This window comes from Lytechinus pictus, chromosome 15, assembly GCF_037042905.1.
Source record: "Lytechinus pictus isolate F3 Inbred chromosome 15, Lp3.0, whole genome shotgun sequence".
NCBI classification, from domain to species: Eukaryota; Metazoa; Echinodermata; class Echinoidea; order Temnopleuroida; family Toxopneustidae; genus Lytechinus; species Lytechinus pictus.
Window position 1 is genome coordinate 8,978,034 of NC_087259.1, and position 26,938 is coordinate 9,004,971.

General features: G+C 39.1%; 1 protein-coding gene across 1 annotated transcript in view; it reads right to left on the reverse strand.

The window, feature by feature from the left end:
• LOC129277230 (neurogenic locus notch homolog protein 1-like) overlaps nucleotides 1-18,184 on the reverse strand; it is a 29,252-nt gene extending 11,068 nt beyond the window's left edge. Inside the window, exons 1-22 of the mRNA XM_064110659.1 lie at nucleotides 18,180-18,184; nucleotides 17,425-17,702; nucleotides 16,840-16,941; nucleotides 15,936-16,178; nucleotides 15,054-15,176; nucleotides 13,916-14,149; nucleotides 12,942-13,106; nucleotides 12,381-12,563; nucleotides 11,453-11,680; nucleotides 10,623-10,745; nucleotides 9,416-10,105; nucleotides 8,894-9,046; nucleotides 7,840-8,068; nucleotides 7,216-7,417; nucleotides 6,521-6,680; nucleotides 5,916-6,059; nucleotides 5,026-5,199; nucleotides 4,405-4,638; nucleotides 3,599-3,702; nucleotides 2,920-3,333; nucleotides 2,474-2,670; nucleotides 282-659 (exon numbers count right to left, since the gene is read on the reverse strand). Of these exons, the coding sequence (XP_063966729.1) occupies nucleotides 282-659; nucleotides 2,474-2,670; nucleotides 2,920-3,333; nucleotides 3,599-3,702; nucleotides 4,405-4,638; nucleotides 5,026-5,199; nucleotides 5,916-6,059; nucleotides 6,521-6,680; nucleotides 7,216-7,417; nucleotides 7,840-8,068; nucleotides 8,894-9,046; nucleotides 9,416-10,105; nucleotides 10,623-10,745; nucleotides 11,453-11,680; nucleotides 12,381-12,563; nucleotides 12,942-13,106; nucleotides 13,916-14,149; nucleotides 15,054-15,176; nucleotides 15,936-16,178; nucleotides 16,840-16,941; nucleotides 17,425-17,702; nucleotides 18,180-18,184 (4,763 nt within the window). The remainder of the gene's footprint in view (nucleotides 1-281; nucleotides 660-2,473; nucleotides 2,671-2,919; nucleotides 3,334-3,598; nucleotides 3,703-4,404; nucleotides 4,639-5,025; nucleotides 5,200-5,915; nucleotides 6,060-6,520; nucleotides 6,681-7,215; nucleotides 7,418-7,839; nucleotides 8,069-8,893; nucleotides 9,047-9,415; nucleotides 10,106-10,622; nucleotides 10,746-11,452; nucleotides 11,681-12,380; nucleotides 12,564-12,941; nucleotides 13,107-13,915; nucleotides 14,150-15,053; nucleotides 15,177-15,935; nucleotides 16,179-16,839; nucleotides 16,942-17,424; nucleotides 17,703-18,179) is intronic.
• Nucleotides 18,185-26,938: the final 8,754 nt, after the last annotated feature.

The following is a 26,938-nucleotide window of genomic DNA, read 5'->3' on the forward strand; positions in this document are numbered from 1 at the left end:
ACAATATAAAACCTGACAAATCCTTAAACGGGAAGTTTTCATGGACTGAAATCAGGCAAAAGCTTTAAGACTGGCATCTCTGTTGATACAAGTTAGAATTTTAAAGCAAATTCAACACGTTATTACCAAAGTATTACTTTCATTGATCACATCATTACTGCAATTTTGTTTTGATATACTGGAGCAGATAATTGCCAAAGAACTCTGGAATAACAAATGAATGACACCACTTTGGTAGAATAAAAAAACATCATAACAAGACCACAACACAATGTACTCACCCATCATCTGGATTCAACTCGGCCTGCCTCTTCTTGACAGTCAGCTTGCCTTCCCTGCTCACGGCCAGAACATCTCTCCTGACGGGTGCTCGGACGGCCCTCGGGTCATTCTCCCAGGGCTCAATCTTGTTCTTGTTGTCAGTCGTCGGGGCGAAGAGGACGACGGTATTCAGCTCAACGCTCATGTCTTGCAGGAACATTTGGGAGCGGTTGAGGGTGAGCATCTCCGCATAGGGGATCATAACATCGACTATAAGAACACCGTGGGCAAACTCTGGGTTCTCTTCGCAATCTAGCCCATCGTACAGACAACCAATGTTATTACATTCCTCATCGCAGAATCCATTCCCGTAGCGCTCGAGACAGAGTGCATCCTCCCTATCAATGCAAGTATATCAGAATATGTATAAGATACCAAAATTCATGTAATCCATGAAATACAAAGTACACATTCCAAAATGCAAGGCATAATGCTCCTCAAGGTACCAATTTTGTAAAAACATCCTTTGTTTTATCGTGTATATACATTTTGATGATTTCTTTGTTACTGAATCACCAGCCAGCATACTCATGACTTGGTGTATTTATTACTATGGTTTTGCTATCTCACAAAGCAATGGTGACACACAAACCAACGGCTATATTTTCCATGGGGACTCACAACTCCATGAAAATGAAAGTGTTGAACTACAGATAATGTGATATGACAGCACCATGATAGTAAACATGGACTTCAAGGTCCTGTGGCCAAAATCATGAGAATTTTGCAAGGAATCTCAAGGGGCGGTATTCTGAAAATCATGTTAACTTTCGTGTTAAATATCGTGTTATCTCTCTGATTTAACACCCCCCTAACATACCCCAAATTGGTATTCTGAAAACCGTGTTATCTCATTTCGTGTTATCTCCGGCTCCTCCCACTCTGCATCTATTTAATCCAATCAAATGCGCTGTTACAGAAACAAATCGCGCAAAATTTTCAGGGAAAAGGGGAGTGCGCGCTTGGTGACATGAAGCTTGCATTGTGACATCATTTTTGAAAGCGCATACAGCTAAATAAAAGTTAGAGCAAGAAAGAGACGTCGGGAGGGGTGATTGTGACAAGAATGGATTTTTTTCAGACAGCATGGATACAAAATTATGACAGGAGACAGAGGCCTTGATCGATTGTGGAGCAGGCAGGGGACGATCGACCCTAAAATATGGGGGCAAGCATAATTCATACATGCCCCCAAAAATTTTAAGAACTTGAAAAAATAAATATGCAATGTAAATTTTGAAAAGCATGAAAAGCACTTTAAGAAAAATTAAACCTGACATAAAAAATTGTATCTTTTTCTTTATTAAAATTTGATGCGTATAGCGATCAGCCCCCCCCCCCAAAAAAAAACTTTTGCCCCCCTCCCCTATCCGTAGCAGATAGATTGACTGGCGGATAGATGAATTAAGGATAACCTAGAAGCATTGAGAGTAAAAAAGTGTAATCATTGGAACTATATAACCATTGAAAAAGGGAAGAGAATTTTGAATATTATTGAAGAGTTGCCCAAACGCCAATTCTATTCCTTTTAATTACTGTTTGTGACTTTTTTAAAAGACGTTTTAAATTTTGTTCCTCTCCTTCTGTCTTTTTTATATTATGGCAAAAAGTAACTAAATAAATAAATTATGAGCATTTATGATAGTGATTTTAATTAATACAAATTAAAGATGCATTTGAAGTGCATTTTCACAGGAAATTCCAAAGAAATTGTTGTTTAATCATTGTTAGTAGGAAGAAAGGTAGATGGAAAATAAACCTGGAAAAATGAACGAAAATTACAGTAAATTCTGCCAGACGATAGTTATATGCCCGTTTATGTTCTTTTTGACGTTTGCATCTGCTAAAAAAAAGTGCAGCCATCGTCATCCCCAACTTAACCTCTCCTTAACACACTGTTAAATGTTCGTGTTATCTTTGAACAAAATTTTAGCTAACACCATTTTCAGAATACCAAATCTCGTGTTATCTTCCTCCCTAACACCGCGTATGGGGGTTGCGCGTTGCGCTCTGCGTATTTCATGACCTGCGCGGTGTTACCACTTGGGCCACGTGTTTTTCATGCTAACACGATTTTCAGAATACCAATCGTGTTAGCTAACACGGTTTTCAGAATACCGCCCCTGGTGACAGGAGAAACTGAATTACTTACCCACACTCCTCTGGCTGCTGATCTACGCAGTCAAAACCATCAAAGAGGCAGCCATGGTTGTTGCATTCCCTGTCGCACCTGCCATCTCCAAATCGGTTCCAGCATGGAACGTTGACAGCGGTGCAGTTCTCCCATGGGTCTAGGTTCAAGGAGCAGTCCTTGCCATCCCACTCACATAGATGAGTGTTGCATTCATCCTGAGGGATCACAAAGGTTCAATGTAAAGTAGTTTGGTAAGAGTTACTCTTCTTGACTTGACTTCACAAAGAAAAACATATTTGTTGATATGAGCAATCTTAGGAAGACTTTTTGTGTCTTGCAATAAATATTCCCATCAAAAGGTTAGAGGAGGGACCATCCACTTCCCTAAGGATGAAATTTACTGACAGATCACAGGAAAATTATCTGTTTTAAAGTAAAGACCTGAACAAAAGGTGTATACTCACATCACAAAAGTAGTCACCCTTCTTCTGAAGGCATTCCTGAGAGCACCTAGGTGGTTCTGTGGTTGTCGGCACAGTGGCAGGAATCGTCACCGGAGGTTCGGTTGGGATCTCTGGGTCCATGCCAATGCCTCCTGCGAATGTTGGATCTAACAGGTGGCAGTTGCGGCCGTTCCATGTTGCCGGGCAGTCACAGCGATACTGACCATACTCGTCTAGACAGGTGCCTCCATTGATACAGGGCGAGGAAGCACACTCGTTGTAGTCAATCTCACAGTTGTCGCCGCTGACACCAGAGGGGCACATGCAGGTGTAGTCGTCAAAGTCATCGCCATATTCCATGCAGGTGCCTTCATTCTGGCAAGGGTGTGTGCCACAAGGTGTGAGCTTTGTTTCACAATGGACACCGGTGAACCCCTGAGGGAAAATTCATTAACAAAGATTTACTATCATTCCAGGCCATCATCCATAGTCATTATCATTGTCATCATTAATGTCATTATCAATGCATCATTATTGTCATCATTATCGCCATCATTATCGCCATCACGTAAACATTGAAAAAATTTGTAGTGTATGCATATTCTGTGCTGTATCGTTGTGATAATCATGTAAGAACAGAAAAACTTCCACAAAGACTTGCAAAAAGTAAAAAAAAAACACAACTGTCACATAAACTTACTCTGAGGCAGTCGCAGTAATAGCCTTCATCACTTGGTAAGCAAAGTCCGTTGTTCTGACAAGGATCATTCTGACAGTTGGGAATCTCTTGCTCACAGTCTTGGCCTGGTGGGAAAACAAGGGACAGAAGATGACTATCAATCTTTCATCAAAAGCAAACATAATGATCTGGGGAGTGTTTCAAGAAGCATATTGTCAGTGGTTCTCACAGATTAGCTCAGGGGCCTGTTGCAGAAAGAGTTGCGTTTAAACGCAAGTCAAAATATCAAGCGCAAGTCCCGAATACGGGCGCTTCATTGGCTGAAAATCAAGTTGCGCAAGATTTGTTGAGTTGCGTTTTTTCTGCAACGGGCCCCTGATCTAATCAGATGTAAGGATTTCAGTAGCTTATAACAAACAGATAAAAATCACTACTCGTTTCATGAAATGCTCGCCAAATCTGAAAAGAATACACCAGTTACATTATCCACCAATAAATAAGGATATCTGGATACCATTTCTTGGAGGATTTCATGGCTGACAAGTGGTCAATCAGAGGCACTTTTAATGGTAACAGTCAGACAAGTAATCCTCGACCAATCAAAAACATAGGATTCACTAATTTTTCAATGACTGACAACTTGTATGTGATGACCTCTATAAAATATGCCCACATAAACATATCAATCTGATAGAAATATTATATAATTCCAAATCCCGATCGATAAAATGTTTTCTTGTACACCCAGACTGAATTTCAGTTAAGATCAAATAAAAGGGGGAAAAAAGGGAATTCATATTTGACACTGATGGGTAAAGATTTCATACCAGTATAACCAGGCTTGCAGACACACTGGTAATTGTTGATAAGTTGAATGCAGTCTTGGCTTCCAACAGGATCGCAAGGGTTAGATAGGCACTCGTTCACGTCGCCTTCGCAGTGCTGGCCGACAAACCCAAGGGGGCAATCGCAGGTGTACGTGCCTACTTGGTCAATGCAGACTCCCCCGTGGTAGCATGCTCCTTCGTAGCAGTCGTCCAAGTTGATGGAGCAGTCCGTGCCTAAGGGTATGGGTGAAGAAACAGCTCATTAGTGAGGGCAAGGTGATACAATGAGATACAAACACGTGTGTATGTAATGAAATCCTATAGATAAACACTAAAAGCCAAATCAATCTTTAGTTGGATTTTTCATGTGTAATCGGCTATGAAGGAATTTCAATTCCTGCAATCTACAATAGCAGAAACCACTAGAGATTCACTGTGTGATTACACTCCTTGCATGACCTTTCAATTCCTTATTTTCTTATTGTTTCATCTGCTCCTTTATTTTTTTAATCTTCTCTTTGTTGAGGGCTCCGAAACATGTATTAACCGCAACATAAATGCTATACATCATTATTATTTCGACCTTTTTAAAAAGAATGTTAAATTTGCAAGAGTCTTTACCTTGGGTTCCAGCCGGACATGAGCAGGTGTAGCCATTGACCATGTCGTGGCACTGACCGCCATTGTGACAGGGGCTGGAAGCACATTCATTGACGTTCTGTTGGCATCGCGGACCCTCGAACCCAGGCAGGCATGAGCAAGTGTAGCTGTACACTCCGTCTGTGCACGTACCACCTGTTGAAGAGTACATAAAAAGTTCAGTGTATAAGTCCCCATTGCCTTATCAAGAATGGACAGATCCCCATTGCCTTATCAAGAATGGACAGATCCCCATTGCCTAATCAAGAATGGACAGATCCCCTTTGCCTTATCAAGAATGGACAGATCCCCATTGCCTTATCAAGAATGGACAGATCCCCTTTGCCTTATCAAGAATGGACAGATCCCCATTGCCTTATCAAGAATGGACAGATCCCCATTGCCTTATCAAGAATGGACAGATCCCCATTGCCTTATTAAGAATGGACAAATCCCCATTCCCTTATCAAGAATGGACTGAATATCTCGGTCATTTTCTTCTGGTAGTAGTTGTTGTCTGTCTTTTGTCTCTGTTCAAGGCACACAATGGTTGAATCAACTCTCCTTTTCATCACAATCGGGTGTGCCCCCTTAAATAGGCAGCTATAAATCACCCATTTAAATTGTCCCTTTTGTGTTAAGAATTACAAAAATCAAAACTTGAAACGTATGTCTATCAAATTAATAAGATGCAGACCCGGACTTCATATGCAGGACAGGTAAATACATATTTTGATTTTTAAGTCCCTGCACTCTTTGAATTTTCTGTTATGATATATATTTATATATACATATATATACACACATGTTCATATATAAAATATAATGATTTTCCTCTGCGTCTGACCAAGCTGAGATGAGGTTTAGCTTACCGTTGTGGCATGGAGCCGAAGCACACTCGTCAATATTCACTTCACAGTAGGATCCCGTGTAGCCGTCTTGGCAAAGGCAGGAATGACTGCTCGTCGCATCGATGCATGTTCCTCCATTCAAACAAAGTTCATTCCGAGTTACATCTATACGTGATCAAAAGAAAAGGACTTTAAGAATACTGCAGGGAAAGGAGAATTTCATACATCAAATTTGATTTCAAGACTTTTTCAAATTGTCTTAAAATTTCAAACATTTCAACGCTATCGATAAACAAAGGACGAATGTGAACTATATTATCAGCTCCACGATCCCTTTCCAGAACCATGGCAGGTGACTCAACACATACTATCAAACACAAATTGTATAGTATGAAAAAGAATTATATTTATATAATTAAATGACATCATCGTTACAAATTAATATCACTTTTCATTTTTCTTTGATGGTGCATTTTATAGTTAACTTATATTACAAGTTATTCACTAACTACTTGTAACAAGCTACTGAAATTCTTGCATCTGATTGGCTCAGAGCAAATTGGTAACTGAAAATCACTGACAACGTGCTTCAGGACACACTCCACCGTTACATCAAATCAACTTACTTTTATCCGAGGCTGCAATATCACAGGACACCTTGGGGACATCGCAGAGCTTTCCGATCCAGTTGGAGGCACAGAGGCACTCGTAAAGGTGGCCCATTGGAACGCAGGTAGCTCCGTTGTAGCATGGATTGTTCTGAGGGCTGCACCATTGAACCAAATGCTAAAGGAAATAAATATATTGAAATCAAATTTTAGGAAGTGAAATACCAAATGAATGATGAAGGGGGCTTTTTCCCCTCAAATTTGAAATTGATGCCGGTTTCACTTATCTATTAACATCTTCAGAATTTCCATATTTTGGTAAATTTGCAGGAATTAATAGATTTAAGTATGCATCAGCAGAAGTACATCAAAACCTGACCAAATGAAATTCAACCATGCAAAGAGTAAGGTGTGTCTTGGTTAAAGTCGTGCTTTCACACCGATATAAGATGAACCCTATGGAAATGATATAGAGTACTGCAAGGAAATTTCCTGACATGATGGAAGATACATTCCTGCAATTTGTACTTCCATGAAATATTTCATGGAAGAGAAGAATAAATATCATCTATTCTTATTCTATATTTATCGAATCACCTCTTTCACTGTATTCAATAATTACTCAATGTCTTTCAGTGCTGTTCTATATACACTATACATTACCTCCCCCTCCTACACACACAAACAGAGTACATTGAAAATCCATTGCTTACCTCGCAGTTCAGGCCAGTGAAACCCACATCACAGTGGCACGAATAGGAACCAAACCGATCTTGGCAGGTGGCCCCGTTCTCACAGGGGTCCGAATCACATTCGTTGATCTCAATCTGGCAGTTGGAGCCAGTGTAACCGGTAACGCACTCGCAGGTGTAGCTGTTGACACCGTCGATGCAGGTACCACCATAGAGACAAGAGCTGCAACAATGAGATGACAAGAGATGAGGATACACTTAGTAATCGGAAGTTCTGGCAACTTATTGATTGCTATATTTTAATTGCAAATTTGTGAATGATATACTGCTCTATGCTAAGCAAGTCAATGTATGTATTCTGTTGTGAAAGGCGAGCCAGCAATCAATTGTAAATTTTCAATCAAGGGCAACATTATGATTAATATACAGACTAGACTTGCAACTGCCCCTTAGACCCTTTTAAGGTATCGAATTGCATTAAAAAATCTATTATCCTTCAGCAACGTAGCATCAGTTAGCACAAGACTTATTTTCAGTATCAGTCATTAACTTCTTTCATACAGAAAAATATCGTGAAGAATACAACAAATGTCTTCCACACAAAGTACAATAAAAAAAAAAGTCCCAATCTCTGTGATTTCGTACCTAGTTGTACAATCTTGATCGTTAATCTCGCAATGCATGCCACTGAAGCCAACAAGGCAAGAACACGTGTAGCTGTCTACATATTCATGACAGGTGGCGCCGTTCCTGCAAGGCGAACTGAGGCATTCATCGGTGTCATTCTGGCAGTTCTTGCCTGTGAATCCCCGCTGACAGGAGCAGAAGTAGTTGTCGATGAGGTCCGTGCAGATTCCACCATTGGTGCAGGGTCCTAGAAAATGTTAAGGAGAAAGATTTACGGTTATGAAGTTTCATGTGCTAATTTGATACTGCACAACTAATAGGCCGCAGATAATCTACATTCAAATTCAATCAGCTCTAATACCTTTTCTCTTCAAATTTTTTTCATATTTGGTAAGAGCTTAATTAAGAATGACTGAACTTGGACTTTGTATCTTGCTAGTGATTATTATAATATAATAATAATAATGAATTATAAGAATATTCAGATTCATTGGCCATAATTGAAGCATTAAATGTCAAAAGACAATGTATAAGTAGCTTTGTATTCAAGGTAGCCAAGTTGAAAATATATCTAATCATTTTCTGAAGATTGATCAAAATTCGCTTTCACGCCAGCATTGGAAATGGTTTTGAAGACCAGGGACCTGTAACATAAACCTTAGCCATTGATTGTAGGGCTTATTTTTATGATTGATCATACACAATAATCAATGCAATTAATCGTAGAAATCAGCTCCATGATCAATCACTAAGTATTATATTACGTGTCCCTGTTGTAAGTTTCTCCATTAAGACAAGGTCGCGTATCTTTAACCCTGGACTCCGTAACATAAAGCTTTGTAATTGATCATAAGGCTGATATCTATGATTGATCATAAACAATAATCAATGCAATCAATCATAGAAATCAGTCCGATGATCAATTGCCAAGCTTTATGTTAAGGGGCCACGGACTACATAACACACACAGTGAAATAACTGATCATACAACAAATTGCATTATAGATCATAAAAATCAATCGTAAATTAATCATGAAGCTTTGTGTTTCAGGAGCTAGGAGTTGAGACATACCCGAAGCACACTCGTCTATGTTGATCTCACAGATGGGTCCATCATAACCCGGACGACAAGAGCACTCGAAGGATCCTTCAAGGTTCGTGCAAGAGCCTCCATTGCGACAGGGGGAGAAGAGGCACTCGTTGCGGTCATCATCACAAAAGTTGCCTGGTGAAGGGAAAAGAAGGACATGGTTAGGCATACAATTTATGCAGTAATATGCAATCCACAGTCATTTGGTCACTGCCTTCGCATCAAATTCGCAACAGTGATAGACTCAATTTTTATCCATTACTTATTAAGCAATAATTCTGTTTGTTCCCTTACACTTCAAATTCACTACCAGAACCACTCCTTTCCCATCACACAGTGGTATTTCATTGATCAACTTATCATATGAAAGCATCCTTTATTATTAAGAACTATGTACAAGTATTTCAACCTAGTCATTTAGTATCTTGCAGATTAAAAATTGATTCACAATAGACAGAGGAATGTCCCTCTTTTGATACAAGTACAAATGCAAAGATAACCTACCTTGGAAACCACTGGTGCATCTACAAGAGTATCCTGCATAGTCTTCCGAGTACACACAAGTAGCTCCATTCTGACACTGATTGTCTTCGCAGGGCGACCGTTCCGTCTCACACAGGAGTCCGACGAATGTCTGCGGACACACGCACTGGAAAGAATTCACCTCGTCAATGCAAATTCCACCGTTCAGGCAGGGCTCGTCGACACAGTCGTCAATGTTCACCTCGCAATTGAGGCCCGTGTAGCCTGCCTGGCAAGTGCAGTTGTAGAAAGCGTGTCTATTGTCGCAGGTACCGCCGTGCTGGCACGGGTTGGAGGAACACTCGTCGAAGTCATCCGAACACCGGGTACCGGTGTACCCGGCCATACATTCGCAGCTGTATTCATTGACACCATCATGGCAGGATCCGCCGTTATCGCAAGGATCGCTGGAGCACTCGTTGATGTTGGACATGCAGAAGGGGTCGTGATAGCCGACAGGACATAGACAGTGATACCCGTTGACTTCGTCCACGCACGTACCTCCGTTGTGACAGGGGTGAGACTCGCAGTCGTCGATATCCTCCTCACAATTCAGTCCTCTGTAGCCTTCATGACACATGCAAGTGTACTCGTTGATGCCGTCCACACACGTGCCATCATTGACGCAGGGGTTGGAACTGCAGTCATAGTGGTTGTACTCACAATTGTCTCCTGCATAACAAAAATTGTGAAAATTTATTAATTCATCCAAAAAAAAATTGATAAAAACCTAGAGAAATTAAAGTCATTCATAACCTGCATAAACAATGAAGAAAAAGACAATCTTTCCATTGGTAATACAACTCAAACTGATATACATTCATCAATAAAGTATCATGACAAATTTGTGATTCATAAGATAATCATAGAAAAATAATGCAAGAAAACCAAATTGCCCTGATAAGCATTCTTATAGAATCAAATTCAAAGTTATATAAAATTAGACAATCCAATTAGAGCCTCTATTATTACTATACAAGCAGAGTCTGCATACGTCAACCATCCATAAGCTAAATAATCGCCTATGTTTAAGCATTTTTTTCAAATCGGAATATGCAAAACATATGTTTACATATTCTTAGTCCAATTTCGGCTGAATTGAACAGAGTTTGGAGGTGCCTAGAGATTCAACACATGCAATTCTACTGTACAAAAAAAAATCAACAACCTAGAAGAGCCAAAGACTAACCTGAGGTGCCGACTGGGCAATCGCATTGGTAATATCCGATTAAATCTTCACATACTCCTCCATTCATACAGGGTCTGCTTACGCATTCATCACTGTCCATTTCGCATCGATGACCCTCATAACCTAAAAAGAAAAATACAGAAAAGAGTTGAGACTATCAGCGATGCCTCTTGTGGGTGTTGTTTTGATTTTTAGGAGGATAAACCCCTCAAATGCAAGCCTCCTGGCCGAAATCTGGAAAGCAAATAGTTTCTCTCCTAACCACTTGACTAATTGCCGCTTACCCCACTTACCATTTTGGCTAAGTTCCATTTAGGCTACACCCTTTTCATCTAAATTCCACTTGGTCTAACACCAGTAAGTCTACATGGTTATATGAACTGGGGCCCGTTGCAGAAAGAGTTGCAATCAATCGCAACTCTAAAAATCATGCGCAACTTAATTTTCAACCAACCAATCAACAGAGCGCATTTGGGACTTGCGATTGATTTTTTGACTTGCTTTTAAATGCAACTCTTCCTGCAACGGACCCCAGGCTATAAATTAAATATTCATTTGGCATAGTAAGAGATAAGTACATGATGTGGTAGTTATATCAACTGTTAATTACACTAAATCAGAATTCGGCTCAGTGAGTATTAGACCAAATGTAGTGTAGACCAAGCAGCAATGAAGACAAAATTGAGAGTAGACCAAATGGGGTTAGACGATCAACTGCTTGTAGACCAAATGAACATAAACCGTTCTGCTTCTCATAATTTTAGTACAGAGTTAGACCATGGTCTAAGTTGAACCCAACTTTAGATTACGGGCCTAAGCATGGTACTCACCCGTCTCGCACAGACAAGTGAATTGATTGACCCCATCGATGCAGGTTCCACCGTTCTCGCAGGGCGACGGTAGACAGTCGTCAATGTTCACCTGGCAAGTGGTCCCGGAGTACCCGTCCAGGCACGTACATTCAAACCTTCCAGTGGCGTCGGTGCACGTTGCCCCATTCAGACAAGGGTTGCTGGAGCATTCGTTGATATCAATCTCACACAGAGTGCCGGTGAAACCTTCGGTGAAAAGAGGATTACAATCGTTGCCATAATGAATGAATGACTTTGGATAATACTCAGATGGCATGTCGCTCAGAGTTTTGTATCATTTTGTAAATTTGTATAAAGCGCAGATGACCGTTGACCATTGATATCATCTGATATGTTAAAAATATCACGTCATAGGTTAGAACTATCACTATGCTCCATCTCTGGAGTATTCGGGTCAAAACCATATGCCTAGTGACTGGTATTTTCCATACACTGCATACTTGGCTTTATAAGCAAATGTCAAGAATGTCCTAAATTCTCCAATATCTGAAATCCAAATGTTGTGTTCTTTGGTGTTCTAATCATCCTATTTTGTGTTGTGGGTTGGCATGAAAGATGCAATTGTAAATAATGAAAGTCTTAGAAAACAGGTAATATACCACACAGTAGTTTGTAGATACAAATTTGTGAACACATACCAAACAAATATGTTTGATTGGTATATATCATTTCGCATGGTTTTGTTATACTGGATTTTACCATGATTTTCACATATTTTCACTGTATTTTGGAAATATATTTGTTTTGTCTGAAAAGTTGTGTTTACATGAAATTCCATTATAAATATGGTGAAATAGTTTCACTTTTGGCATCACAGAAAATGGGGACTTTATGGAGCTAAAAATCATACAGGAGGATGAGTAAGTGTGGTTGAAAGCAAACTAACCTGTGAGACAGATACACGCATAGCCACCCCTTTTATTTAAGCACGTTCCTCCATTGTAGCATGGGTCGTCGTCACACTCGTCAATATCCGTTTCGCAGCGGGATCCAGTAAAGCCAGAGCTACATAAGCAACTCCACCCACCATCAAAGTTTTGACACGTACCACCCGACTGACATGTAGAATCTGCAGATCATAAAAAAAAACGAAAGATTCCAGATGCCATATTGGATTCCACTTGAGGGGAAATTCACCCTCACGTACAATTGATTCTAATAAAAGCATTTTAACAATAAAAAAACATTAGTGTTTGTGAGAATCCATCAAAGAATAAGAATTCTTAATCAGAAACGATCTTACAATTGCTATGACATCATGACGACTACATACTAAATTTGCTTTTATTCTAATAATAATGGTAGCATAGTCACAAATTCGAAAATGTGTATCTCTACAACGATCAAGAACTTCACACAGTTAGATGTTTCATGTCTCAACATTCAAATTCGACTACATTTTCTTCCAAAATCGGGTCCGCAGACCAATTGCAAGGTGTGTACCTACCCATGCTTAGTAGGCTGCATTCATCGATATCCTCTGAGCAATTGAAACCCTGGTAACCGGTGGCACAATCGCAGATAAAAGAACCATCCACCACGGAGGTGGAGCACTGTGCAGTGTGATGGCATGGATTGCTCATGCATGCATCCTCCAAATGGCACAGAAGACCTAAGTGGCAGAAAATAATCATTAATTACATTAATTAAAGTGATTGGTTAACATTGGTTTGACTTTTAAAAAATCTGAGCTAGAAGGTCACACTTGTCACCTGTGTCAGTGATATGTTACAAAAATGAAGCCCAGAAAAAATTGTGTTCGAAAATAATTATTTAGTGCTTCAAAAATTGAAATATAAAGTGACCGAAAACACCATCTTAATTTCATCCCATACACTTATGTGTACTATTTAGGCGTCTATAAGACGCCTATTTACAAAATCGGGGTTTGCCTTGTAGTTTTAGCTTTTCATTCTCAATAATGGTTGTTTTCAGGGTTTATTAGTTCTAATACATGCACTTGTACACATGTTTCATCTTGGTTTGAGAATTTTTTTAATCGGCTGCTCACAAAGTTAAACAATACCTTTAATTAGCTGGTTAGGTGTGGATTAACTTCAACTGTGTCAAAACTTAAATTCTGGTTATTACTGTTTAAATACCTATACAACTGCACTTTGGTGTGCACGATTTCCATACCCGAAGAGCAAAGCATCTCAATGCTTGCGGATTCTTATCTAGCTAAAACAATATGTACGTTTATATAATATTTGCATCACCAATGATTATTATGAGAAGTTTACTTTTCCTTGTGGGTTGGGAACTAAACAAATTCACGATAACGATGTACCCAAGTGGAGGGAAGAATAAGTGAGACCCCCTGAATCCTCAATACGAAATGCTTCCCAGGTGAATTGCCGGCAACCTACCCACAGAGAAAGGTCATTCCTCGTTGCAAATGAATTGAACTCTAGGCCTTACCTGTACGACCGGGCGGGCAGGTACACTTGAACGATGATACTCTGTCCTCGCACTCTCCTCCAAACTGGCAAGGGTTAGGGGTGCAATCGTCTTTGTTGACCTCGCATGTTTGCCCCTCCCATCCCCGGACGCATATGCAGGAGAAGTTACCATAGGTGTTGCTGCAAGTACCACCGTTGAAACAGGGATCAACTGCAGTATCGCATTCATCAAAATCCATCTCGCAATAGGTACCTGAAAGAAGGATCATGAAAACAATGTGAACATAAATATGTAAACAAATTTGAATCAAATCATTCTCTTCTCCCACAAAGAGCACTTGGATCATTTTCATTCTACCGAGTGAGCCAGAAAATACATTACAGCGCAAAAATAACAAATTTAATGAGAAGGAAAAACATCACGGTAAAAAAACTACGGTATTTTTCCTGAAGGAGTATCTCCTCCAAAATAGTTGGATACCATTTCATATGGTGTCATATGGTGTCTGGAACACCATGTACCATCATGCTGAGATGTTAGACTTTTCATTCTTCAAAACCTTGACTCTAAGGTATATGCTATGACAAGGCTCAACATTAGCAGTGGCCCGGGGCAACCAAAAATGAGAATTGGGCCTCCAAAATTCTTTAAAAGCCAACACTTAATGGCCCGGTTGGGCTAACAAAGTTTTTATTGTTTTCTATTCTTTCAGGCCACTAAATTTGCTTTTGCGGGCCACCAACAAATAATTTTAATCAGGAGCCTTGTCTTTGATTTGATTTTCGGTGTAGTGTAGGTATTGTAGTGAATAATTCAATCAAGAAACAAACATATGTCTGTTTGACATAGAAAAATTCGACTCAAGAGGATGTAAATGCCAAGTCTGCATTTTCTGGTCTGAAAAGAAAAATACCTAGATTTACACGAGTATTTCACTCACGGAACGTCCACTTTAGCAGAGTCTACTCTATGTAAATGTTTAGATACATATTTTCTTTTATGTATATCATTTTCTCATATAAAACATCTTGCCAGATGATGTATCAACGATAATACTAATGAGAATAATTTGGACTTGTATCACACCAAATCCGCTCTTCAAGAAATTTCAAAGGAAATCAAGAAGAATTTTAAAGAAATGAATGGACGGACGTACCTGTGAACTCTTTGAGGCAGGAACATGTGTATTCATTGACTCCATCGATGCATGTCCCACCATTCGAGCATTGATGCTGGGTGCAGTCGTTCAGGTTTAATTCACACGTTTCTCCGGTGAATCCTTCAAATAAAAGGGGAGAAAGAAAGTGAAACGTAAGCGGGCAGAAAACATGTTCAAATTTCTTCTCCGAAACATAACAAGGAAAAGATTTGATGGTTTTAAGGTATATCAGTAAATTGCACCTCATTTTATTCTACATGCTGTAACATACATGTACTCAAAGGCAAATATAGATTTACCACAAATCCTGAAACCCCACTTCATCTACAGTCTGGTTTTTTCCTCATCACACATTGTTTTCGAATTTGTGTTCAACCAGTTTGTTTACTAACCATTGGTCTACATGGTGAGATGAACTGCCTACGAACCCAATTTCCAATGACAAAGTAAAAATAATAATAGGTAGAGCTAGCGGAATGTAAACCAAACAAATAAGACTAAATGTGAATTGGACAAAGCGGACTTACACCACGCGTAGTGTAGAGATTAGACCAAACTGACAGTAAACCAAATTTGAGTTCCTGGGGTAATAGATTAGCTGAGATAGAGACCAATTGCTTGTTAGGCCAAGTGAATACTGTTCCATGACATTTGCTCTGGCGACCATAGCTCCGCTTTAAATCCCACACACTAATCGAATGACCAACTTCAACCCTAGGTTTAACACTATACCCAGCTACCCTAAATATAACCCTAAACCTAACATACATGTAGCACCTATTGCAACCCTAACCCGACATCTTAGACAAAATTAAGCCTGAAGGAATGGTGCAGGAGCAAATGCCGTGTCACCAGTGAACACAAACTAAGTAGACTCACCATTTTGGCAGGTACAGGTAAAGGTGTACGGTCCAGTTGAGGCACACTGACCTCCGTTCCTACACGGGTCTGGCGAGCACGGCTCGTAGATTAACTCACACTGGTCTCCTGTGAATCCCAAAGGGCACTCGCACCGGAACCCCCCGTACTGGTTAAAGCACGTCCCACCGTTGTAGCAGACCGTGGGACCATTCGGTCTTGTGCATTCGTTGATGTCGTTGTTGCACGTGTCACCCTGGAATCCTGTCAGAGAAAACACAAAAGGGGTGTATTTGAGCTTCACTTACTGTATTATCTGGAAATACTAAAGCACCTTATTGCGTCTATGCACACAAAGAGCCAGGGTAATAGTATCCAAGTCCCAACAAATTTTCATCTTTCCACAATCAATTTGGTTTTTACCTTGTGACCTATTGCCTACTCGTTCTGCAGGCTTCTTCAGACTAACGCTGACTCGCCGTAGATGGGGTAGTATCGGTAGCGTGGAAGTCCCTGGAAATGGGAATGTACGCTGCCGATACTACCCCATCTACGTCGAGTCAGCGTAGTCTGAAGAAGCCGGCAGAATGAGTAAGCGAAAGCTCACAAGGTAAAAGCCAAATTGACTGTGGAAAGATAAAAATTTGTTGGAATTAATTTCTACCAATCAGATGAATCTCTTTACACTAAGTATCCAAGTGCTTTGGAAGTCGTACAGATGTTATGTCATGATGTGATACCCACTATACCATGTATAAGAACTGCATTATCACTTTTATTATCATTATTATTATGCAGCGCTCAAACACATATTGGATAAAGCGCTGCACACTGTTTCATATTTCGATCATTACATCGAAGTGTAATCCCAGCAAAGTAAGGTATTTCACCTGCTGAGGAAGGATGAACAAAGAACCATCCTTACCTTGTGCGCACTCACAGGAGTAGCCATCACTGGACGATGTGCAAACGGCTCCATTCAGACACGGGTTACTAACACAGTGATTGTCATCTGTGCAATTAACACCTGTGGAGGTGAAAAAGATGACTTCGGAGTTAAGAACCAAGATGCAGATATCATAACTTCACATAACACCTATTCATTTATTTCACTTAATTATTAATGAATGTAAAAAGTCATATACTTTAGGTTCATTCAATTTCAAATACTTGCTTGTTCATTAGTTTCTTGTGAATATCCCTTTCGTCTTCTCATTCATATACACCCATTTATCTCACTAAAAAACTGTTTCATATAATTATGATCATCATTACTTATAAATCATTATTATTCTTGTTGCAGTTTTATTGATTGATTCATTCATTCATTCATACCTTCATCCATTAATTCATTCATTTTATCAATATCACTTTTTTGTGAAGCCCTTACGAACTACCTACGAGAATCGCCGTTGCAATCACCAATTAAGAATGCTGTAATAGCTTTCAATAATTTCTACAAAAAAAACCAATCATTCACAGACTCTAAATTTAAAACCAAAATACGAACCTGTATTAGCAGGTGTGCAGTAGCATTCGTAGTCCCACAGCGACGTGGTGAGGCGGCAGGTACCGCCATTCTGGCAAGGCTCCTCAAGCTTACACACATTGTCCACTTCGCCTTCGCAAAGACTCAGTTCGTACCCCAGAGGACAATTGCAGTGGAAATAGGGATTACTCCCGTCGCTGTTGAACAGGACTTCGCATTCACCATCATTTTGGCAGATTTCTGCATGGTAGCAAGGGTTTTCGAACTGGCACCGGTCCCCTACGTGGGTCCTTTCGCAACTGCAATGAGAAAGAAGTACCGCTTTAATAAGAAAACATGACTCTCAAGAACATTCTACGGTTATCTAGGTACCGCATCTTGGTGTTACATGATCGAGAAATATTCATTGTTGGGTAAAACCCAAAATTTTTCCCGTCATTATTTCCGTTTGATACCTCGAAAAGGAAAAAACCTCTAAACTTTGCATTAGAATATAAGACCTGTATGAATTACAAGTATATTATAGCCAAAAAGCAACTGACTTAAAAAAAATTATTAATCACAGATGACAATTGCAGAAATCTGGATATAGCAATAGCTTTATTTTAGATTCAATCTATACATGCAGAAAAAACATATCCATGTTCTGTAAATTTTGGAATTACTGAAGAATACTTTGAGCACTAACTGCAAAAATAATCCAAATATCCCCTAAAGATAAAACACTATTTCCAGGTTTCACCAAGGAAAGAAAGAAGTCAATGACCCCAAATTACCCCATCTGGAAATCATCTATTGCGACAAATCCTTTTACACAGCTACAGCAATAATAGTAGATAAGGTAGAGAATTATTGTATTTCTAACATAAAGGTGGAAGCAATTTTGGCACACTGTGAAGCATAGGGATAAACACACAGGGAAAAAGTTCTCTGCCTCCAGCTAAAGTTGATTGCAATTATAATTGCTGGGTAGAAATAAGTTCAATTGATTCCTGCATCAAGAGGATTTACATGTATAATCACAAACTTCAGGCATAGCATTATTACAAACATGTGATCAATGTCTTTGCCTCACCCCTCCCTCATTTCTAATTTGAATTGATATTCTTAATACAAATATTTATAGAGCGTTTATTCATATTCAACCTTGCATCATCACGACGCGGGCGCGTCGTGGTCTAGTGGTTCTGACTCTCGCCTTTCAAACAGAGGGTCGTGGGTTCGAATCCTAACCATGGCGTGTTTTCCTTCAGCAAGAAATTTATCCGCACTGTGCTGCACTCGACCCAGGTGAGGTGAATGGGTACCCGGCAGGATTAATTCCTTGCATGCACTGAGCGCCGGTGATGGTAGCTCGAGCTAAAGCCGGGTAATAATAGCAGCGCTTTGTATCCTCAGGCAAAAGGTGCTTTATAAATACAGCTATTATTATTATTATCATGCCTTCGTGCATCGTACATGTAGGCTGCAAACCCCTTCATCTCATAAGGATATTCAACCCTGTTTGTGCGAGCTTGTAACAGAACCGCAGAAGTGTGCAAAGTTCCCTTTTATCGTCAAATATTATTTGGGGAATGTATCATTCTATGAAAGCTGAAATACATAGGGATCCCTGAAAGAATGAGAAATATCATTTTGATCTCACAATCCAAGACACCAGATACATGAGCATGTCAGAGGATATTGAATCATTTCAACATGATGAAACTTCATTGAAAGATATACAAGTAGGCTTACACAAAAATTTTGAAAGAAGAAACTGTATCCAAAAACGCAACCCAGACTACGATTCAGACAGAAAGAAAAATGTATGATTGATTAAATAAATCAATTATGAAGATATTCCCTTTCTGTTGCCTTGACATGAATATCAATTCACCGTTTACAAAAGATCGGCTACAATGCTTCTGTGAATTTATCAGTGGCAGTTATCAAACACCTAGATCCATATCATCTTAATATTTTGCGAATTAACAAACACCTTTTCACTCTCCAAAAAGGACCCAAATCAATTTTCTTTCTTAGCAACACGTTCCACTCCAATTATTCCCATTTTAAAGGAGAACAATGTTTATCAAGATAACACAGAACGTGGTGTATTCTGTCAGGGATACTTCGATAATGGTAGCGTGGGAAACGACGGTTCTTCTAGAAGCAGAAGAATAAGTCGTATCCTTAAACTATGCAGTGGTGTCATCTATACCTGATCATGACCATGGGCTTGAAAAGTCTTTTCAAAACACAGTATCAACTTTGGTGTGAAGAGCTAAAAAGAGGAAGTGTTTTAAACACCATATTACCAATTTGATAATTCATAAGATGTGGCAAATCAACCCCACAATCTGTGAATTCACTTGATTCAAGGATTAACATGTAATAAATGGATCCATTGTTAAATGAGTTCTTATTATGCATATAATAGTGAGTATTGAAAAAAAATGCAGGCACTGAAAGAAGTGGACAGAAGTAGAAAATATATTTGTAGGTCTCTGGCATAAGAAAAATGAAAGGCATAAGAAAAATGAAAGACACAGGACTACGTAAAATGTCGAAGTTAACCACTGAGATGGGGACAATGTGTTGAGAAAAATTTTGTTTTGTGGAAAAACTGGGAAAAAGAAGATACTCATATGACCTCTGCTATAAACAGAGGGAGGGATGGCGAAATCATTCAGGGAGGACTAACATAGAGGAACTAAAAACCATGGTCGGAGCAACAATAGCCTACAAGCTCCAAAGCTATTGTCATGCATGCGCTGAACCAACAAACGCTCAACAAAAGAGAAAGAGAGGGAGAGAGATGAAGAGAAAAGGAGAAGGGCAGAAATAGAGGGATAAGTCTGTTCGGAGAGCCAAGTATATTCATGCACATCTTGTTCTGTGCATTGAACATGGGTAGTTTAAGATCCACACAGTAGGTTTGGAGCTTCAAAATCAATAGCTTTTTCAATTCACTCTCTAAAAGTAGGCCTAACTGTCACTGCCTACTGGTTACATGTATATTGATTTTTTTTTAGTGTGAAACATAGCCACGATCAGACAGATATGTATATTTAGCACCAGGTTACCTGTTGTGTGTTCTCAAAAAACAATATATTTTGTCATAATTCTTACTCAGAAATGCTACCACTTTGATGAACTATATCAATTAAAGGTGGGTAAAAATATCTGTTTTATGATTATCAGATGGAAATTATAAAATAGTGAGAACCTCAAAGTTCTTATTGTTTCCTTTTATAAATCATCTGTTCAATGTTAATAAAATAGGCATAGTAACTTGAATCAATGCATTTCCAAATTATACACATATAACACCCGAGTATCACCTTATAGCATTTAAGCTTATTCTTTTCTTTGTTTCAGTTCTAACAAATTTTTTATAAGACTGCCATATTTCTGTAGAACCTGTTCTTTCTTTGCACTTTGAATTTGCCAAGCCTATGGGCAATTTGTGCTTATCCATCCCTGTACTAAATCACTATAAGTTCAAGAACAAACACAGGAGGGGTGGGGAACCGAGCTGGAGAAGAAAAATAAAAGAAATCAGGCACACAGCCCTGTGTTTATGTTCAAACTCGAGCCGACCTTCGACCTCTAGACCACTTCCTAAGTAAGTTCTGTTCTGCAGATGGCTGCAGGTGCCACTGTGTTGGAGGAATTCCAATACCCAAAGACACACTCGGAAAGAGAGAGAGAGAGAGAGGGGAACAGATCCAAGAAAAGAGAAGCATTATCATTACCTCAGAAGAAAGGTCAACACTACCACCAAAGTTTACAATACCCACTCATGCATAATGCATGAGAGAAGACACAAGTGACCAATGGGAGCACAGCTGGTCGTGCGCCAGACAGGTGTGCATAAATAATGAGCTTGTTTATACAGGGCTAACCCATCAGAGTGCAGGGGGAGTAGGGAAGAGATGGAGGGTCCATGGAAGTAGTTCCGGTAATGCTGGAATTTGGCAGAAAGGGAGATTATGTCAAAACATGTGTTTTACATGTAATTTTGCAAAAAGAAAAGGAAGATGAGGGTATCAAGTTACCATAATATCTACATCTGAATATAGGTAGTTCTATTATCTTTTTGTAGAATGTAAAGCATATCAGCCCTTTTCTGGAACATATAGGCCTATTTAGTAGGCCCAAATTCATAAGTATATTCTAGGCCAATATATCCATTGGCATAACGGTATAAAGCCTGTAAGCTTTAGGTAAACAATCAGTCACATTTTTCAATGTAAACTGTTAACAATAGCTTTAACTAAAAATAACTCAAGATATTACAGGGAATGCAAATAGCTGTAATTTCATCACCTCTATAGACTTCTCAATAGTACACCACAAGTGTACAGATAACATTTGAAATTTCAGCTAAGACTGAGCTACAAGTGGGACTACACGCTTGTACTACAGAAATAACAACCTTATTCTTAGGATACAGGTACATTGCATGCTCCTCCAAGCACACCAAGAAACTGATACTGTAGACCCATCTTTAAAAAAAATTGTTCTCAAATGGTAGAGACAAAGAAGTAGCAGATGAAAACTTTTCCTAAAGTTTAGCCAACCTACTTTTCCGCCTCCTGGGAGCATCAAGGCATATATCCAACTCACTCAATAAACAAGTATATAGCAATAACTATTGCCCACTTGTAAAGTAAAATAGTATCATATGGCCCTGGCTGCCTAGTGGATGTGGCCTGAATGAGATGGGAGGCACTAGGGGAGTTGATGCAGTAGAGGTCGACAGATTGTGGGTACTTTAGTTCGTGGCAGAGGGCATGGCTATGCGCCTCTTCTTGATGGTACTAGGGGTCACGTTCTGGACCTCTGGGGTCCCTCTACAATTTCTACGGAGGTCATCAAAAGATGGCCTAGTCTTGGTTCCAGATCTTGTGATATGGTCCAATATGGAGATAATATTACCTGCCGAGACGAGTAGGCCTGTATGAAGGGGAGGGGCTACTATTATGTTACAAAAAACGACATTGCATGGGTGTATGGGGGGGGGGGGTAATATTGTAATAGAATGTGTTATTTCATATTTATTAGGGAACATGGAGGTTACTGTCCCTGTATATTGATATTGCCCATTATAAATTGAAATGGAATCATAATTCGTATGGCCTGACTGGTCGACGTCTACACCTGTCACACCCAGGTCTATAGGCCCATATGGTCTACAAGGAGGCCTACATGTACATTCTGAAACAACTAATATTTTTTCCATCAAAACAACGTACATGTACTTCAGGGAAATGCACAAAACAGTGATTTTCATGAATGAATTATTCAATTTAGAATAGCCTTTGTTGTTTTCACTAGAGGATATTAAGGATGGTCTGTCATTTCCCATTACAATTCTGTGTCCTGAACAATTCTCAGAAGATATTTCCTTTCATTTTTCTGGGGCAAATGTCAAATTTCAACAGGATGTTGATGACCACATGATCCTGTAGGCGTATATTACCAACACAACCCTCAAGAAAATATCTGAAAAACATTTCTCTAGGCGGTGCTGCACCAGCCCGAGTTTGCTCAATCTCGCGAATTTAGCCCGATCAGCCCGCTTCACAATTAATCTTGAGATTCAAGAAACCCCGTCTCCACCAACGCAAGAAAGCAATTCCTGCTTGAGCGAGGCATCGATGCAGTATGGTCTGACGCAGTGAACAAATAATCCAAGTGCGTCTGCACCTGTACATTAGCGGGATAATTCGTAAAATAGCGTGCTATTTTGCAAATAATCCCAAGTTGACTTGGTATTGCAATCTCGAGATTAATCCTATGAACTCGCACGATAATTGCCTCTCCATTACAAATAATCTCGAGATTGTTCAAATCGGGATAACTTGCCGGATCAGAAATAGCGCGCTAATTTCAAAACTCGGGCTGGTGCAGATGGCCCTTCTCTGATCTCACTACAGTCTACAGAGCGAAGTTATAGCAGGAAACAATTAGGAACAGTTCCCTGGTTAAAGGGCATACATGTAGGCTTATCTGTACCCATTTTCAAGGCCGTTGTGAGGCACATAAACTGTACGAGAAAGTGATAATGACCATCTACATGAAATTATACATTTTGGGGATATTCATACCCACCCCCTTCCCCACCTTAAAACTAACGTCACATTCCCCTTTTTATATAGTTTATTTTTCATGCATGCCCACAAGATATGAGGAAAATGGGGGAGATTATTTGGTATCAAAGCTAACAAAATCTACAATGACACTTTCTTATTCTGTTCCATCTTTTTTAAGTGGGGGCAGAGACAATCAATTATAAAACACTTGTCTTTCAAAATGAATTGTTTCCTGTCTGTTATCTTATGAGCTCTGATAGTTTTTTTTTCTTTTTTTACTTTGACCCCTCTGTGTCCTGTACTAGTCTATTCTTCTCACTATTTTCTTGATAGAGTACTCCATATTTGCAGAGAGTGTTTACCTAGGCTTTGTGCACCCCTGTTTGTTCAAAAACTTTAGCATGGGTGCCTACTGCATATGGCATGCAGGAGGATTTGCACCAGCATTTAAAGGGGGTGTCCACTCTAAAGTTTACTTGGTGTTGATGAAAGAAGTTTGAGAACAGTGTAAATTAATGTTTGATGAGAATAATGATAAAAAAAGAAAATAGTAACAAGTTTTCAAAGTTTTGATCTTGCGTTGTAAAATATGATTGAACAGCTCCCCCATAGTTGAGTTATGGGGGAACTATAATACATATTTAAAGAAGATGACCTTTCAGAAAACCAAGAACAATTTAACTACTGTCTGTAGTATTCGCAAACAATCAAGAATAATTTCACATCTGTAAACACATTCAATCCGTATTAATGTAATTTTGTTGGCCTAGACCACAAAATATGGACAATTGTCTTGAAAGGGTAGATATTGTACACTCAACTGTAGATTGCTCATGTTGATCACATAATATCTGATCTCTTCCTAAAACGCCTACAATAATAAAATATATATTCAAAAGTTTTCAGTTTACTTTTAAATAATGGATAAGAAATGAGGTGGGTACGAGAAGAACTCTAAAAATCTGCTCAACAGAGCATCGAGGTCTACATTTTTTTTCTTACTTAGCTACAACGCCTTTTATAGCATCATTTCACCACATGTGTCTACCAAAATTCCGCTAATACGACCTAAGCGAGGAAATCCATTTGGACCTGTTGATGAACATGAAGTAACAACATTTATGATTCTAATTAATTCATTTATATAACATCCTGTCTGGAACATCAAACCCATTTCTGGAAAAGACATTTCTGCTGCTTTGGCATAAAACAAAGGTGCCCATGGCTCACCATTGTAAAGTGCAAGCGAACCGATCGACCTTCATAACCTCCTCAATAACATTAGGGGAAAAGCTATGCCAATACAAATCCAGAAGTGTAAGTGTTGGGCCACAATATGAGTGCAAGTGAAAAAGAAAAACACACCAACACATAGTAATACCACAGATGGTTAAAAAAATCATATGTTTATCCGTAAGTAATGCAACAAAAAAGAGCGAAAAAACCCCTAAATTTCCAATACTACTAATACTAAATACTTGTTATGAAATTTCATGAACAAAAATTCAATAAATTGGGAGGATAGCATTTTCCCCGCAAAAAACAATGTACAAACAGTGCATTTAGGCCCATAGTCTCTGTCTACAAACATGCTCGAGCATATAATGCAAAAACTACATGTATATTCCCAGTACGAGAACGCTACATGTAATTTTACCCTTATTTTACCCTAATTATGCAGTAGGCCCACCTTGCAATATACTACTTAATTTCTCATTTTCTATGGTAATAATAAGATCTAAATCCAATCTTCCCTGCCTACATGAAGCATGAAGCACTTGCCTGAATATTATTCTATATCTAAGACTGGAAAGTTTAACCCCCTCCCAATCCTATGCTTTTCCATGCACCCTTGGCCATTCCACAAGCATCGAAACATGACCCTGCGCTATTCTGGGTTGTGAAAAGAACTGAACTCCACCATAGAAATTTGTCTATTCTACCCCCATGAAAGTTTTCTATGGCTTGCATGTTTTCTTTTCACCCTGCCAAACTTCTCCCTTTCCTCAGGGTACACTTGCTCTTTGAAAAGGAGAAAAAACGTCTGAATAGCTCAAGAACGTTGCTTCGTAGCTCATATATCATGATGTGTTCAGACGGGTCCTAAAAATGACTCGTGATCATTCTTTCAAATTAAAAAAAAATCTGATATAGATTATGAATATTGAGGACTTGTCCTACATATACACTTGTTTTTATCTAAAATTAAAATATGACAGGACTACCCTGGACGCTGGTCCAGAAATTGTGATGTACACTGCTACAAAGCGTATTATTCATGTACAAGTAAATATGAAACACGTTTCAGTATCATGTGCGATCAAGAAGCTCATATTGTGCAAAGTTATAATCAAATCATTCAAACAAGTAGTATGTTAAATGAGCAGACAGACTGAAAACAAGTCACTCCATTGCTGCAAGGATCACAGGGCAAAGTTGCTCACAACCACATGATGGATGGATCGAAAGTCTTGGAAACTTGAACATAACGGTAACGAACGTTACCGATTTATGAAACTGACCCCTGGGGTCTACATGATGTAAAGTTTTATCTACCCCCCCCCCAAAAAAAAAAATATACAAGAATGCTTGTTTCACATCATGTCAGTCCATGTTCACATACACTTTACCAGATTCAAAATGAGGTATGTACATGTAGTATCCCATTCCTTACAGTTCACTGGTTACATGTTGTTCAAAAGCATGACAAGTTTAATCAAATTTAATAATAAAATACAAAGCTTAAATAATTCAAATAATTAGTTTAATATCGTTAACACCCAAAATTATACAGTCCAGTACATTAATAATTGTTTTTCAAGATGTAGAATGCCTATTCTTACCAAAGATAGTAATTTTGTAATTGTACAGACCCTAATTTAATTGTTTCATCCAAAATCTAGTAGAATACCCATTCATACATTGTACAAGAGTAATTTTTCATTTGTATACGCCCTAATTTAAATATGTCATCAATCAAAACCTGGGGGTGTTTCACAAAGATTAAGTATGACTTAGAGTCGCACTTGAATGCCTAGTTGCGTGAGATACATGTATAAAAGACATCATCAGCGCATTGGTCAGATAATGCCAAGAGGACGTGGACTACTGTGTATTAATCAAAGAGATTGTGCGTTGCATATCATGTACGCGTCAGCATTTAAGTACGACTCTAAGTCATACTTAAATCTTTTTGAAACACCCCCCTGAACACATAACTGGTGATTTTCAGCTGATGATGACGGCCCAACTTGCTCGAGTGAACGCGCATTTTTGCAGAGAGATCAGGACAGGTTGCAGTATTTGAAGTAAAGGGTAAGGTGTCGATATGAAAGGCCGAGGCCATGCCCCAAGCCTGACCTGCTGAGGGTCAATTTACCTTTAGAGGAACTGATCCCGGGCTATCAAGACTCAATTAGCAGTGAATTAAAGATGATAGAGAAACAAGTTCA